The following is a 16,815-nucleotide window of genomic DNA, read 5'->3' on the forward strand; positions in this document are numbered from 1 at the left end:
CCTTCCTTCCTTCCTTCCTTCCTTCCTTCCTTCCTTCCTTCCTTCCTTCCTTCCTTCCTTCCTTCCTTCCTTCCTTCCTTCCTTCCCTTTTAAAATTAAAATCATCCTCATAAGCTGGGTGTGGTAGTATAAACCTTTAATCCCAGCACTTAGGAGGCAGGAAAACAAAAGGATCTTTGTCTACATATCAGTTTCCAGGACAGCCAGGCCTACCCAGTCTCAAAATAAAACTCAACAAGAATGACAACAAAAAACCCCAAAGACAAAAAAACAAAACAAACAAACAAACAAAAACCAAAACTGAATATATAAGTAAAAGAAAAATCCAGTGGCTATATTCAGTTCCATTGATCTGATTGATCGATTGGATCGATCTATCTATCTATCTATCTATCTATCTATCTATCTATCTATCTATCTATCTATCTATCTATCTATCTATCTATCTAATCAACAGGGTCTTATGTAGCCTTCAGACTAGGCTGGCCTGCCACTATGCCTGTTTAGTAACTCTCCCTCCACATACCTTTTCTTTTCAATAATGAGACTCAAACCTAGGGTCTCATGTAAGCTAGACAAATACTTTACCTCTGAGCTATATCCCTAGCTGCACATCTATTTTTAAGTCATAATCATTTATAATGACTACTGTAGTTTTTTAATGAGTTTTAAGTTGAAGACTCAGGCTGGAGATGGCTCAGTAGTTAAGAATGATGGCTGCTCTTCCAGAGGTTCTAGGTTCAATTCCCAGCACTCATACAATGACTCACAACCATAATGTACACCAAAATTCCAATTTTGGATATCCAGTGCCTTCTTCTGAAGTCACCAGGCACTATGGTGCACAGACAAAACACCTTCCTCCCAGACACAATAAATAAAACTATTTTCTACATAAATCTTATGAGTTTGTCAATTTGCAAATAAGCTTGCTAGAATTTTGACATGATTTACAGATTTCAATTTGGTGATGTAGTCTTGGATATTAACAGATATCATGCCAGGTGGTGGTGGAGCACACCTTTACTCTTAGCACTCAGGAGGCAGAGGCGGGGGTACCACATGAGTTCAATGCCAGTCTGTTCTATAGAGCAAGTTTCAGGACAGCCAAGGCTACACAAAGAAATCCTGTCTTGGAAAAAAAAAAAAAAAACAAAAACCCCCAAATAAAAAGTGACTACTGTCTGAGTTTAGTTTCCAACACTCACATGGTGGCTCGCTCACAAGCATTTACTGTTTTGTTTTTTAACTCAAAGAGGTTCACTTGCCTCTGCCTCCAAATGCTATGATTAAAGGCTTGCACCACCTCCCCCACTCCCAGCTCACAACCAGTTATAATTCCAGTTCCAGGGTATCTGACACACTATTCCGGCCTCCATATGTAATCCCTGCACACGGTACACAGACATACATACAGGCAACACTCACATTTAAAATAAAAATAAATCTTATATTATAAATATAAATTAATTATCGTGCCTTCCTGATGAACTGGTCTTAATTATAAATGTTCTTCCTGGGCAAATGAGGTGGCTCAGACGACTGGCACCAAACTTGAGCTCAATTCCTGGACCCCACATGGTGAATGCAGGAACTGACTCCTGGAAGTTGTCCTCTGGCCTCCACGTGTGTACCATGCATGGGCATGTCCATGCCTATACAAATACACATGTTAAAAAAAAGTTTTTCTCATCTTTAGTAGTTTTTTTTGGGGGGTGGGGTGGGAGGGAGCTGCTGCAGTCTTTTAATTTCTCTTTTGGTTTCTGATTATGTTTATCTTTTTTAGGCTTTTTATTTCCAACTTGTCTTTAAAGCATTTCTCTGGTAGATAATATATATTTGGATCTTGTTTCTGTGAGACTTTACAGAGCATTACAAATGGGATGTACAGCAAAGAGACACTTTCTAGACACATTAACATCCTAAATACTCTAGTAACAGGTTAAACACATCCTTCTAACTTAGTGACCTACCTTTCAGCCACTGCTAGCAACCGTTCTGGTCTAAATGTACCCTCGGTGTCAATGTACATGGCCTTCCCTTCACCTCCACCACGATCAATGGGAAGCTAGAGGGAAAAAACAAACAGTGGGAACCATCACTCTTCTGATACAGTGCACCAAGTTCCCCATGATAAATCTAATCCACTCCACATAAGGGTTAAATACTTTAACACGTTGGGCCAGGATGGGACAAGCCTTTAATCCCATCACCAGGGAAGAAGGATCTCTGTGAGTTCAAGGGCAGCCTGGTCTACAGAGCAGTTCCAGGACAGCCAGGGCTACAGAGAGACCCTGTCTCAAACTAACTAACTAACTAACTAACTAACTAACTAACCAACCAACCAACCAACCACCAACCAGACAACCAAGAAAACCAACAATTCAATCCTGAAAACATATACACACTATATTATCTCAAAAAATGAAAAATTATAACAATTATGAAAAAAAAAAGATGCATGCAGATATCCTAAGTCAAGCAATGCCTGTTGATCTGATTAGCCTGAACCACAGTAACTCACCTGGCATGTTACAGCCAATGTATGACAGATCTGTGTCTTCCCAGTTCGGAATTCTCCAAACATCTCTGTGATAGATCCAGTCTCAATTCCGCCTATGAGAGTAAAAGGTATCCCACATAAAATAACTGTTTAGAAGCTATGTTCCTGGAGCACATGGATGTTCTGAAAAGACTCCCATTTTCTTTTTTCTTTTTTTTTTTTTTAAGACAGGGCTTCTCTGTGTAGCAGCCCTGGCTGTCCTGGAACTCACAAGAGATCTACTGGTCTCTGCCTCCCAAGAACTGGGAATGAAGATATGCACCACCACTACCTGGCTAAAACCCCCCATTTTCAATAACTGGTAAATTGTTCATTTTGGGGGGGAGCGGGCTAGGCTCACTAGCACATACCTACAGGCCAGCTATGTGGGAAGATGAAGCAGGAGAATAAAAAAGTTCTGAGAAATATAGGAAATTCAATACCAGCCTGCACAATACATTAAGACCTTGTAGCTTGATGGTAGAATGCTTGCCTAGCATTAAATGCCCTGGGTTCAATTCCTAATTACCATAAAAAATAAAATAAAAACAAAAAACAAAAATCCCACTTGCTTTAAAATAATTACAACTTATTTTATATATAAGAGGTTCTGGGGGGGGGGGCTGGAGAGATGGCTCAGAGGTTAAGAGCATTGTCTGCTCTTCCAGAGGTCCCGAGTTCAATTCCCAGCAACCACATGGTGGCTCCAAACCATCTGTAATGAGATCTGGCGCCCTCCTCTGGCGTGTGAGTATACAAGGAGGCAGAAAGATGTATAAATAAATAAATAAATAAATAAATAAATAAATAAATAAATAAATAAATAGGAAGGGGATCTTAGAGTTCAAACCAGACAGACAAGGGAGTATTTGCCTTTAATCCCAATGCTCAGTAAACAGAGGCAGAGGGATTTCTGTGAGTTCCAGGCCAGCCTCTGCAATGGACAATATTAACAAACTATACTCCAAGTAGTAGCTAAACAAAGAATATTTTGTATCCAGAAGTACAGCTCAGTGAAAGAGGACTTGAATCTCTGGGCTCAATCTTTCCTATGGGTTTTTTTGTTTTTAAAATTTTCTTTCCTTCCTTCTTTTGGCTTTTCGAGACAGTGTTTCTCTTTGTAGGCTTAGCTGTCCTGGAACTCACTATAGACCAGACTGGCCTTGAGCTCACAGAGATCTGACTCCCTCTGCCACCTGAGTGCTGGGATTAAAGATACTTGCTACCACTGCCTTTGTTTTTAAAATTTTGTTATTATCAGTACTGTGTGTTATGATGTGTGTGAGTCTGGGCAGGCATATGCCACAGCTCACATGTGGAAGACAGAGAGTAACTCTGGGGAATCACGGAAGGTTCTCTCCTTCTGTGGATTAAAGGGACCTAACTTGGGTCATCGGAGTTGTGAGGCAACCACCACTTGTAGAACTATTCCTCCATTATATTTAACAAGTCATCAAATTTCAATCTTGTATTAGAATAAATATATAAACATATGCACAATCATACCTATTTCCTTAAGCAGAGGGAACTTATTCTCTAAGTACAGTAACAAAGATTAAATTACTTAATTTGTAGCCAGAGCTACAGAGTGAGACAGTGTTTCAAAACCAAACCAAATGTTATTTAATTTACAGGCAATTTTAGTATTTTATAAGACAGAGCTAGGGGGCTGGAGAGATGGCTCAGTGGTTAAGAACATTGCCTGCTCTTCCAAAGGTCATGAGTTCAATTCCCAGCAACCACATGGTGGCTCACAACCATCTGTAATGAGATTTAGTGCCCTCTTCTGGCCTGCAGACACACACAGACAGAATATTGTATACATAATAAAGAAATAAATTAAAAAAAAAAAAGACAGAGCTAGTATGACTAACTAATTCCTATAATCTCAAATTTTAGTACTTGGGTAATAGGGGCAAGAAGACCAAGAATTTAAGGACATCCTTGGCTCCTGATTCAACTCCTAAAGCCACCAAAAATAAGAAAAAATATTTAAATCACCATATATTTTTAAAATAATGTTAGATTTTTGGAAGGTGACAAAGAAATCTACAGGTACTCTTCACCTACCTCCTCCAGTGTCTCCATCTTTCTCAACTATAATATAATACAGCATCAGTGAGAAAACTGGCATTCCTATAACCCACAATATGTTCAAATGAGCCTGGAACATGAGACGTCAACACAAGCCAGCAAACCAACAAACAAAGCCCTAAACTAAGAAAATCTTACAAAAAAGCAAACCTGCAGAATCAGCCAGTCACGGCGGTGAAGAAATCTCCTGTTCACCCTTCTCTATGTCATACCCCATCTAACAGGTTCCACACCAACATTCAGGTTTGCACAGCTGTGTTTATCAGGGTTTATAAAATAGGAAAGGGATTACTATACCTTGAAGCAGTTTGTCAAGCTCTTTGGAGCCAGTAGTAATTTGTATGATTTCTGATCGCCTTTGGTGAAATTCAGTTGCAGTAGTGAATCCCATTGGAACTAATTTAGCTGCCTCAGTCTAGAACACATTAAGAAAAATTAAACTAATAATGTTTAACACAGGTAAAGAAACCAATATCTGGAAAACTTGGGACCAAAAATGCTTTGGACTGTGACTTTAGAAGACTTGGAGTATTTGGATAGACTTTACCAGCTGAAAATCCACTGAATAGTCCAAAATCTGAAACTTCTTGAGTGTGAGGTTTTTGATAAAAAATTTCAGACTTCTGCACATTTCACCTCTTGTTTTTGCCTTGGGGACGATCAACCCACATGAACAGTAAGACAAGTCCAGGCACAGAACAGGAAAACATTGGTGTGCTAGGATGACAGGAACGAAATGCCACAGGAGCTTAAAAAAAATTCTACATATGTGACTTGTCTATTTTGTGACAAGGTAATATGTCTGTTTTTAAAAGATTTAGTTTTATTTACTATATATACAGTGTTTTGCCTGCAGGTATGCTACAGGCCAGAAGAGAGCACCAGACCTCATTACAGATGGTTGTGAGACACCATGTGGTTGCTGGGAATTGAACTCAGGACCTCTGGAAGAGCGGTCAGTGCTCTTAACCACTGAGCTGTCTCTCCAGCCCCAGTGTAGTACGTCATTATATTTTATTTCCTGTTCAGTCATCCCTTAACATTCTGCCTTGCAAAACATGGCCATTTCAGACTGTTTTCACTTTATATTAATTCTTCATCCCTATCAGGTATACATTTTCTGTTTTGGTTTTTCGAGACAGCGTTTCTCTGTGTAGTCTTGGCTGTCTTGGAACCTACTCTATAGACCAAGCTGGCCTCAAACTCAGAGATTCACCTGCTTCTGCCTCCTGAGTGCTGGGATTAAAGGTGTGAGCCACCATTATCTGGTCTGTTCTTAATTATTTATTTTTATTTTATGTGTGTTGGTCTTTTGCCTCCCTGTATGTCTGTTTAAGGTTGTCAGATCTTGGGAGTTACAGTTGTGAGTTGCCATGTAGATCCTGGGAAGTGAACCTGGGACCTCTGAAAGAGCAGTCAGTGCTCCTTTGAGCCATCTCTCCAGTCCCATTATTTTTTACTTTTTATTTCTTTTAATTATTTATTTTTATTTTATTTGCATTGGTGTTTTCCCCACATGTATGACTGTATCAGATCTTGGAGTCAGAGACAGAGCCGCCATGTGGTTGCTGGGAATTGAACCCGGGTCCTCTGGAAGAGCAGTCAGTGCTCTTAACCACTGAGCCGTCTCTCCAGCCACATCACCTTTTCTAATTTTAAATACTTGATTATTTAATGTTATGGCTTAGCATACAAACATTTACAAAGTTTATTATTTATGTGACTAACCAAATAATCTAGTAATAGCAGAACAAAAAATAAAAAAACCAATTATTTATTTTCTAAGTATATACAAATAACATTTATACCTCACCTTAGTAACAAAAACTGTACTATAGGTAGAAAAATCAGTCTTAATATAATGGGCCAATAAAATTAAACATCTAGGTGTCTAGATAGATGGTTCGGTGGTAAAAAAGTACTTGCTGCTCTTGCAGAAGACCCACATGGAGGCTCACAACTGTCCATAACTCTCATTCTAAGGGACCCAGCACCAACTTCTAGCCTCCAGGGGCACGAGGCAAGCACACATTGTACTTAAGTACATGAACGCAAATCACTCAAACATATGAAAGTAAATAAATCTTTACAATAATAACAACAACTAACTATACATTTACAGGATAAAGAGCTGGCTCAGTAGTTAAGAGTACTTGCTCTTGTGGAAGACCAGGTTCAGTTCCCAGCACTCACCTGGTGACTCACAACCACCTAAAACCAGTGTCAGGGGATTATCTGTCCTCTTCTGACCTCTGCAGGAACCAAGTATGGGCATGTTGTACATACATGCAAGCGAGAAAAACACTAATATACATAAAATGTACCTTTAAAAAATTTAAGAAAAAAAATCCTATATCTATATAGTATTTGAATGTTAAACATGAACTTGAGTGGGGGCAATCATACATGTGTGTATCACCATGCTTGTCTTCAATTGCCTCTATTTCCTTCTTTTGTTTTCTTCTTTTTCTCTCTCTCTCTCTTTTTTTTTTAGGGAGACAAGAGCTCACTATGTAGTGCTGGCTGTCCTAGAACTCACTACGTAGACTAGGCTGGCTGGCCTTGAACTCTACCTGTTTCTGCCACCTGAGTACTGTGATTAAAGGCTCAGTACCACAATATCCAGCTTCAATTTCCTTTTTCCTTTTCTCTTTCAATACCTCTGCATTATTTAGTAGTGTATTATAAAGGCAAAATAAGGATACGAGAGATAGGATGAGTTTGTGGCTCAGTAGTATAGTGCTCACTTAGCATGCATAAGGCTCATTCCAGCGCTGCATAAAAAAGACAGGGTGTACCCTTGTACTCCAGAGCCAGGGAGGTAGAAACAAGACCAGCTCAAAGTTGTTTTTAGTTACCTTGAATTTGAGGCCAGCCTGAGGTATCTAAACAATAACAGCAGTGGCAACGAAAACCTTTAAAAAAGCATCTGATAGTGTTTGAAAGCATTAAATACTATTTTAAAACAGGGTTATTGAATTTCTACCCTATATACAGCTGAGACAGTAATAACATCAGCGTTTTTTATTTTTATGTACTTTTGGAGCAGGATCTTGTATATTACAAGCTCCCTCCAACTCACAACTCTCCTGCCTCACCGTCCTGAGTGCTGAGGTTATAGGTGTGTATCACCATACCAAGTCGTTATTTTCTATTTTTTTTTTTTTTTTAAGATAAAGTCTCCTGTAGCCTAAGCTTGCCTGGAACTACATGGTCTATAATGAATCTGAACTCCAGGGAATCCTCCTGCCTCAGCCTTTCAAGTGTTCCACAATTCCCAGCTCAAGAAAATCACTTGTCATTTGTTATAGTAAAAAACAAAAACAAATGGGTGTATGGAGGTGGCAGCTCACTCCTTTAATGCCAACACCCTAGAGGCAGAGGCCTCTGTGAGTTCAAGGCCACACTGGTGGCCAGAGAAGTTCCAGGTCAGCCAATGCTACAGAGAGAAACCTTGTCTCAAAAAACCAAAAACCAAACAAACAAACAAAAATACCCTAAGCAAATGATAGGAAGATACCGTCTATGATAAATTTAGTTATGGGGTATACACACTGGAGCTTAATACAGGACTTTGATATTCATGCAATAAAATAGCTTTGGGGCTTGAAAGTAAAACCTATTTACTGTGAAAAATGTAGCAATGTCAGAAAATTGTAAAAAAACAAAACAAAACAAAAACTTGGGCTGGAGATGGCTCAGCAGTTAAGAATACTTTCTCTTCTTGCAGAGGACTAGGTTTGGTTCCCAGAACCCACATGATGGCTCACAAATGTCTGTAACTCCAGTTCTAGAGGGATCAAACATGCTCTTCTGGCTGTTGCAGACACAAAACATACATGTGGTGCACATATACATGTAAATGGATTTTTCTTTTGTGGCCACCAGCTCACAAAAAATGGCAGAGACTTATTTCTAACTAACTCTTATAACTTAACACATTTCTATTCATCTATGTGTTGCCACATGAATTGTGGATTTACCTTTCCTTCATGTCTGTTCCCTCTCAGTCGGCTGGCAACTCCTGGCATCTCCGCCCTTCTTCCCAGCATCCTCTGTGCCTAGAAATCTTGCCTAGCTATCAGCCATTCAGCTTTTTATTAAACCAGTATTAATGACATATCTTCAGTGTACAAAAAGATTATCCTGCAACAATACACTTGTAGGAAAAACATACACATAAAATGAATAAAATATAAAAATGAAAGAAAATAAATGCTGGAGCCCAGATCAGTAGCAGAGCATGTACTTAAAGTATACATGAAGTCCTGGGTTCAATTCCCAGCCCAGAGACAAAAATCAAACCAAAACAATAACCAGTTCACATTCTTACTACGTGGGAATAATGACATTAATATTTTAATGCATCTATCCCTAGTGCACATTCTGTATATACATAGAAAATACACACATTTTAATGGGGCCCTATCCCGGCTCTGGTATTTATATAATGTTAATGCACTAATTATTCTCATTATCATGTCTGCCTTCCCCACCATCACAAAGCTAGACTTACCAGAATTTTGTCAGCTTTGGCTTCACTAATTCCCTTAATATTTATAAGTTCCTTCTTTGGTGCGTAAGCAACAGCCTCCACTGTATGGAAACCGGCCTCTTCCAATTTCTTCACATCATTGGCATTTATGCCACATTGCTGTAAGAAAACATGGATGAACTTAGGCCTCAAGTCTAACACAGATAGTACATGCTAGAGAGGTATTTGAAGATCACTAAATTATGTAAAACCTCTAAAAATCTTGTCTATATACGAATCATTAAATAACAAGCTATCACCCTTTTCATTAGTTTTGGGCTGAGGAGACAGTGAAATAGGGATATGTGGTAGCTATTACCCTGAGGAGGTTGAGACTGGTGGATTCCTGACTCACTGGTCAGCCAGCCTAGCCTAACCAGTAAACTCTAGGCTAAAACGTATATGTGTCCTCCCTCCAAAAAAGGGGGGTAAGATGGCGCCTGAGGAGCAATAAAGGTGACCTCTGGCTCCCATATGCACATATACTACTACACACATAAGAATTTTAAACTAGCACTATATTCATGCATGTTAAGATGAAATTGAGATTAAGCTTGTAGCAAAACATGATGGTGCACGGTTTTAATCCCAGCACATGGGAGGTAGAGGCAAGAAGATCTGAGTTCCAGGCTAGCCTGGTCTACACAGCAAGTTCCAGATAAGCCAAGGCTATGCAGAGAAGCCCTATCTCAAAAAACCAAAACCAAACCAAAGCAAAAAATACCTAATAATTTCCAACCTTTCATATTATGACTTGAAATGACCTTTGGTATCCTGATCCTCCAAACAACTTTGAAGCAGCGTTTTCTAATGCTTTCCACATCAGGCATACAGAAATTGTTATTTCACTCATGCTAGAACAAACAGGACTGCCCCAGAGTCAGAGCGACCTTGGCATAGCAAGGGAAGAACAATCGTGGAAGAACAATGGCTGGAAAGCTCTGCTCGACATTAGGATGAAGAAAATGGAACACTAGAGATGGCTCAGCAGGTAAGAGCACTGTCTGCTCAGGCGGATCTCTGTGTTTCAAGACTAGCCTAGTCTACACAGCGAGTTCCAGAACAGGCACCAAAGCTACAGAGAAACCCTGTTTCGAAAAACCAAATAATAATAATAACAATAATAATAACAGTAATTCACAGCAACCACATGATAGTTCACAACTATCAGCAATGAGATCTGGCGCCCTCTTATGGCTAGTGGGCATACATGCAGGCAGAGCACTGTATACATAAGAAATAAATCTTAAAAACAAACAAAAAAATCATCCCCCAATGGGGGCCTATGGGAAATAGGCATGATATCGTTTATCTCAGCTACACAATGACTTTGGGACCAGCCTGGGTTCCTAGCACCTACATGATGGCTCACACTACCTGGCAACTCTTCTGACCTAAATAAATACTGGGCACTCACGTGATAGATATACATACAAGCAGGAAACCATTCATACATAGTATCTTAGGGTTATTAATGCTATAATAAGCACAATACCAAAGCAACACACGGAGGAAAGGGTTTATCTGGCTTACACCTCTCCACATCACTGTTCATCACAGAAGAAAGCCAGGAACAGGAACTCAAATAGCAACAGGAACCTGGAGCAAGGAACTGATCCAGAGGCCATGGAGGAGCCTGATCTACAGAGAAGCAGTGCCACAAAGTTTGAGAGAGGGTCTCATGAAGCCAAAGCCCGATAACTCCTGAATGAACTCCTGAATCTTTTTTGCTCCACTAGTAGGAAGCCGGTTGTCTGTTTTCAGGTCACACAGACTCCCGAAATAACCACACAGAAACTGTATTAATTAAATCACTGCTTGGCCTATTAGCTCTAATTTCTTAGTGGCTAGCTTTTACATCTTAATTTAGCCCATTTCCATTATTTTATATTTTACCATGAGGTTTGTGGCATACAGGCAAGATTCCAGCTTATCTATGTCTGGCTGCAGCTCCATGGCTTCTCCCTGACTCTGCCTTTCTTCAGGCATTCAGTTTAGTTCAACTGTCTCCACCCCCCAGCTCTACTCTACCCTATCACAGGTTTAAGATGGTTTCTTCATCAGCCAATGGTAATCACAGCATACAGAGGGGAATCCCATATCACAGAAGCAAGTACCACCAAGCTCAGCTCATTTAAGTAGTTTCCAAAGTTTTATTTATATGTTTATTTTCCCTTTTTTTGGTTTTCAAGACAGGGTTTCTCTCTGTAGCTTTGAAGCCTGTCCTGGAACTCACTCTATAGATCAGGCTGGCCTTGAACTTACAGAGATCTGTCTGCCTCTGCTCCAAAGTGCAGTTTCCAAAGTCTTGAAGTGTGGGTAGATTGGAAAATTTATATAAACAAAGTCAGAAGATCAAGGTGTACCTTCCCATTGGAGCCTTTGCAAACTCACAGAAATACTGTATAGATTTAGTGCCTAATATTCTTCCTGCTGCTTTTTGTGTGTTTGTGTGTATGGTGTATGTGCATGTGCACGTTCACGTGTGTGCATTTCTGGGTTACACCACTACTTCCCTTGTCAGCATTTTAACACTTAGTATAATTAGCACTGAGATTCCACCATGGGATACTAGACCTTCATTTCTAAAGTTAAGCTCTTAGGGAGAAAACAGTGCAGGAAGAAAATTGTCAAAAGACTTGACCAGACAAGTCATAATATGTCTGTAACAATCCTGTTATTACAAGTCTTAATAACAATTCTGTGCTTTTCTGTAGAAACTGACAAGCTCCTCAAACCCCAACCTAATTTCTGTAAAGGTTAATTTGTTCCATTACATAGAAGACTGTATGACAGCATCGTAAGTAAATGCTTAGCAACTAAGAACATACCTCTAGTCGTGAAATAGGTTGTGGACCAAAGCTTTCTTCTTCCACTGAAGTATCTGCATTTGTGTCAAGCTGCATCTGCATAGCCATTACTAAAAATACAGATAGGCACCAGTATGAACGAACACTAGAGAAATACTCTTGGGTCATAACGAACTGCAAGTTTAGTTTTCCAACAAACCTTTGAAGAATTACAGCTGGCCCTCTCTATCCACAGGTTAAGCGCAACTGCTTCTTTTGAACAGCATCCAGGTTCAGGTCTCAGCACCACATGAAAATTCCTGTCTATCACTCCAGGAGACCCAACACCCTCTTGTGACCATGCATGCACAGCACAGGAGTGCTATGCTTACACAGACATAGAGGCAAAGCATTCATACACAGAAAAACAAGCTTTAAAAAGTACTTGTGTCAGCTGGGTGGTGGTGGCGCACGCCTTTAATCCCAGCACTCGGGAGGCAGAGGCAGACGGATCTCTGTGAGTTCGAGACCAGCCTGGTCTACAAGAGCTAGTTCCAGGACAGGCTCCAAAACCACAGAGAAACCCTGTCTCGAAAAACCAAAAAGAAAAAAAAAAAAAGTACGTGTGTCTAACCTACAGCTGCGGGATGCATGTAGCTAACGATAGTTTATTCAAACAGATCTTTCATTAAAAAAAAAGTATTTTTACAAGGCAGCAAGTTTTAAGACTTCCCATTTTACATAGTAAAATTTCAAAACACAGAATTTTTTCTTTTTTACTATTATTTATTTTCATGTGCACTGCTGTTTTGTCTATCTGTATGTCTGTGTGTTACAGACTATCTGTATATCTGGAGTTACAGACAGCTGTGAGCTGGGAACTGAACCTGGTTCCTTTGGAAAAGCAGTCAGTGCTTTTAAAAACTGAGTCATCTCCCCAGTCCAGAATATTTTTATGTTCTTAGAATACACAAAACAATAATCTAATAGGAAAACACAGGCTGGAAACAGGGCAAGTCCTTATCTAGGAGAAAGAGACACTGAGTTGAATTCTCAGCACCACAAAGCAAATAAAATCTGACTATATTATTTTATTTTTAGCACTGAAGATGGAATTCAGGTCCCTAAACAGGTTAAATAACTACTGAAATAAGCCCTTAGCTCTGACTACACTTAAATTTATAACTTTTAATAAGCCTTGGGATATAGATCAATTGGTAGTCTTTGCCTGTCACGCCAGGCACTGCATAAAACCAGGCACAGTAGGCGTGTCTAATCCCAGCATTTAGGAAATAGGCAGGGAGATTAGAAATTCAAGGTCATTCAAGGTGGAGGTTAGCCTGGACTACTTTAAAACCCTGTCTCAATCAATCAATCAATCAATAAAACTTCAAACCACCAAAGACATCATGAACATGAAGAATCAAATCATAACACTAGAAAAAATATTTGCCACAATCAGAGGTGGGTAATCAAAATACAAACATAAAGAACTTGTTCAAATAAGAAATAGAAAGACAACAAAGATTAGATTTTTTTTTTTTTTTTTTTGGTTTTTCGAGACAGGGTTTCTTTGTGGCTTTGGATCCTGTCCTGGAACTAGCTCTGTAGACCAGGCTGGTCTCGAACTCACAGATCCGCCTGCCTCTGCCTCCCCACCACCACCACCCTGCCCAAAGATTAGATAATTAAAGAGGAAGGTATTTCCACCACAAAAACATGAGCAAACATGAAATCTTATCAGTAACCAAGAAAATTAGAACCACAAGGGGGTGGGGAAGCCTGGTATGGTGGTTCATGCCTGCCCTAGCATTTAGGAGGCTGAGGCAGGAAGACTGCCCCAAATTCAGGGACAGGCTGGGCTGCATAATAAAGCTGTCTCAAACAGAAGCCTCCACACCCACTCCAAAGTTCGTAAAATATTACTAAATATCCATCATAAAACAGCAAGTGTTGGCAAGCACTTGTGGGAACAATCAAACATTCAACATTCACTACTACTGGTATATTTACATGAAGCTTAAAAACAGACTAGGGAAGCACTAGGGAAACAAAATCAGGAAATTGAGTTCAACCTTAGCCTGGGCTAAGATCCAAAAACAAAAATAAAAGGGCTGGAGAGCTGTCTCAGTGGTTAAGAGCACTGGCAACTCTGCAAGAGGTCCTGAGTTCAATTCCTAGCAACTACATGGTGGCTCACAGTCGTCTATGTGGATCTGATGCCTTCTTCTGGCATACATGCAGATAGAGCATCATATACATAAAGTAAGTCTTAAAAAACAAAAAAGTATTTAAAAAATAAATAAAAGCAAATAATGGCCGGCACGGTGCACTCTGCTGTAGTCCAGCACCTAGGAAGCAGAGACAGTAAGCAGTAGGATCCTAAGTTCAGACTGGTTTACAAAGTCAGACTCTGCCTAAACAATGTCTTGTGAAAAGGGGCCCCGTTAGTGAGCAGTATTAGAAATCACTGTTTAGCAATTAGGGTGAGGGGAAAATATTAGACAAGGAAGGATAACAGAGGTCTTTAGGCTGATGACAACATTGGTGATTATACAAATGCATTCATTTCGTAATTCATGTATGTACTCACTTGTCGTTTTTTGTATTTTATACTTCACTTTATTGCTATTTTTGAAAGTTCTTTTTAGACTTATTTTTTTTGTGCATGAGTGTTTTGCCTGCATATATGTATGGGTACCACAAGGATGCCTGGTGTCTGTGGAGGTCATTAGACAGCACTGGACCCCCGGAAACTGCACGTGGGTGGTTCATGTGGGTGTGGAGAACTGAACTCGGGTCCTTTGCAACAAGAGCTCTGATAGGCTGCGTCATTTCTCCAGTCCCCCTACTTCACTCTCTTCCTGAGACAAGCTCTTCCATAGTAGTTCAGGTTGGCCTTGAAACTGCCATCTTCCTGCCTAGCCCTCAAAAGCTAGGATTCTAGGAGAGGTGAGAGCAAGGCAGGATTCTCTTTAGAAATTTGTGTTGCACTTTACAGGTTTTTACTTTGTTGTTTACACAATCTCTGAACTCCTACCTCAGTCTCAAAAAAAAAACAAAAAAAAAAAAAAAACACCGGCACCAACCACCATGCTCCACTTTAAAAAAACAAAAACAAAACCTAGCAACCAATAATCTGTTGGCCTTGGCCCTATTATTTAACAGCTGTGCGCACTTCTCTCTGGCTCTCGGCTTCCTGCCGCGGGCCCACAGAAATGAATGTGAAAGTCTGTAATTCCAGCATTTGGAAGATTGAGGCAGGAGTCTGAACCCCAACAGTAGGAGGGCGCGTGCCCGGGTCTCAAAACGAAAGCGTCAAGTAGGGTTCGGTTTTCCTGACAACGAACTCAGTGGGTCAGTTAGTGTCGGCTGGTTGGTCCCAAGTAGGGGCCCAGCGCCGCCAAGCTCGCCTTTCTCAGGGCAGAGGGGACCCCAAAGCTAGCTGTGGGAGCACTGGCCACCGGCTGACCAACCCGAGCTGCCGAGGGTGGGGATCCGCCCGCGCTCACACTCACCCGTCTCGCAGGCTTGGGCCGCGCGCTCCTTCCGGCGGCCCGCTCTGCAAACGCCCCAAGAACCCCCGACCCCGGCTCGAACCCCGTCGCAGCTCCTCTGTCGGTCTTTTGTGAAGAACAGGAGCAAATTTCAGCCTTCCCCGCCGCGCTACTGGGGACACCACAGCTCTGCCTCGAACCCCGTCAGCGCGCACTCCGCCCAGCGCCGCGCGACTTTCAGAAATCCCGCCAGAGCCTCACGGGCCGTCACGCCCGCATCCTGCGACGTCATCACGCCTTTCTCAGACCCGCCTATAGCCTCTTCCGCTGAGAGCCTGACAGACGGCCCGACGACTTTGAAGCTGAGTGATGCCGAGGGTCACTTTTGCCTTCCTCTAGGACAGTTCTGTCTCAACTTTTCTCGTTACCTGACTGAAGACTACACGTCCCCAGGGGCGATGTGATCGACCTAGGACTACATCACCCAGCATGCACTGCTGCGGACGCTGCTTAGTAAAAATTCCTGCTCAGCGCGTGTTGGCCTAAGTCAGAAAAGGTCTTGGCGGTGTACGGTGTTGTCAGAATGCCGACTAATCGGGGTGCCTTTGGGATCTACATGTTTTACTAGTCCCTGTGGGTGAAGAGGTGAATAAGCCGGAATAAAAGAATAAAAGCAGCGAACAAAACCAGCGACTAGCAAATCAGTGTAGCACTCAGCGTGTTATTAAAAAAGAAAGTATTTGGGGCTGGAGAGGTGGCTCAGAATTTAAGAGCACTGGTTGCTCTTACAGAGGACCTGAACTGAATTCTCAGCAACCACATGGTGGCTCACAACCTTCTATGATGAGATCTGTGCCCTCTTCTGGCATGCAAGTATACGTGCAGGCAGAACGCTGTAATTCATAATAATTTTCTTTTTTAAAAAGTATTTGGTTGGCGGTTGGATATAATTTAAATAAGTTAAAAACATTTATAAAACTACCAAAAATAAAATGAAAAAAAAAACTCACTCTGTAGTTGTGTTTACTAGAACTCCAGAAAAGGCTAAGAATTGAAAGTAAACGTTTGTGCAGTTTGTCAGGAGCTGTAACTTCAGCGTTTTATTTTGTCTGTGTGTTTGTTTTATCTGTGTGCTTTGAGACAGGATTTGATATACCCAGCCTGACCTCATACTCTTTGTACCCAAGAATGACCTTAATCCTTCCCCCGTATTGGTTTTCTGCGCTGGGATTACAGGAATGATCCACCACTATATTCTGTACTAGGATTGAACCCAGAGCTGCAGGCATGCTAGACATGCACTTCAACATAGCTGCATGCTAAATATGCCGTTGCCCTCAGACAATAGGAAGCAGTCTA

General features: G+C 41.0%; 1 protein-coding gene across 1 annotated transcript in view; it reads right to left on the reverse strand.

The window, feature by feature from the left end:
- The window catches only part of Rad51 (RAD51 recombinase), a 22,150-nt gene extending 6,445 nt beyond the window's left edge, over positions 1-15,705 (reverse strand). The window contains exons 1-6 of the mRNA XM_050132848.1: positions 15,478-15,705; positions 12,002-12,090; positions 9,153-9,290; positions 4,934-5,051; positions 2,525-2,616; positions 1,974-2,068 (exon numbers count right to left, since the gene is read on the reverse strand). Of these exons, the coding sequence (XP_049988805.1) occupies positions 1,974-2,068; positions 2,525-2,616; positions 4,934-5,051; positions 9,153-9,290; positions 12,002-12,088 (530 nt within the window). The 5' untranslated portion in view covers positions 12,089-12,090; positions 15,478-15,705. The remainder of the gene's footprint in view (positions 1-1,973; positions 2,069-2,524; positions 2,617-4,933; positions 5,052-9,152; positions 9,291-12,001; positions 12,091-15,477) is intronic.
- Between the last annotated feature and the right edge of the window lie 1,110 nt (positions 15,706-16,815).

The sequence above is a fragment of the Alexandromys fortis genome, unplaced genomic scaffold (assembly GCF_014885135.2).
Source record: "Alexandromys fortis isolate MF-2015 unplaced genomic scaffold, M_Fortis_MF-2015_v1.1 scaffold_6, whole genome shotgun sequence".
In the NCBI taxonomy this organism is placed as follows: Eukaryota; Metazoa; Chordata; class Mammalia; order Rodentia; family Cricetidae; genus Alexandromys; species Alexandromys fortis.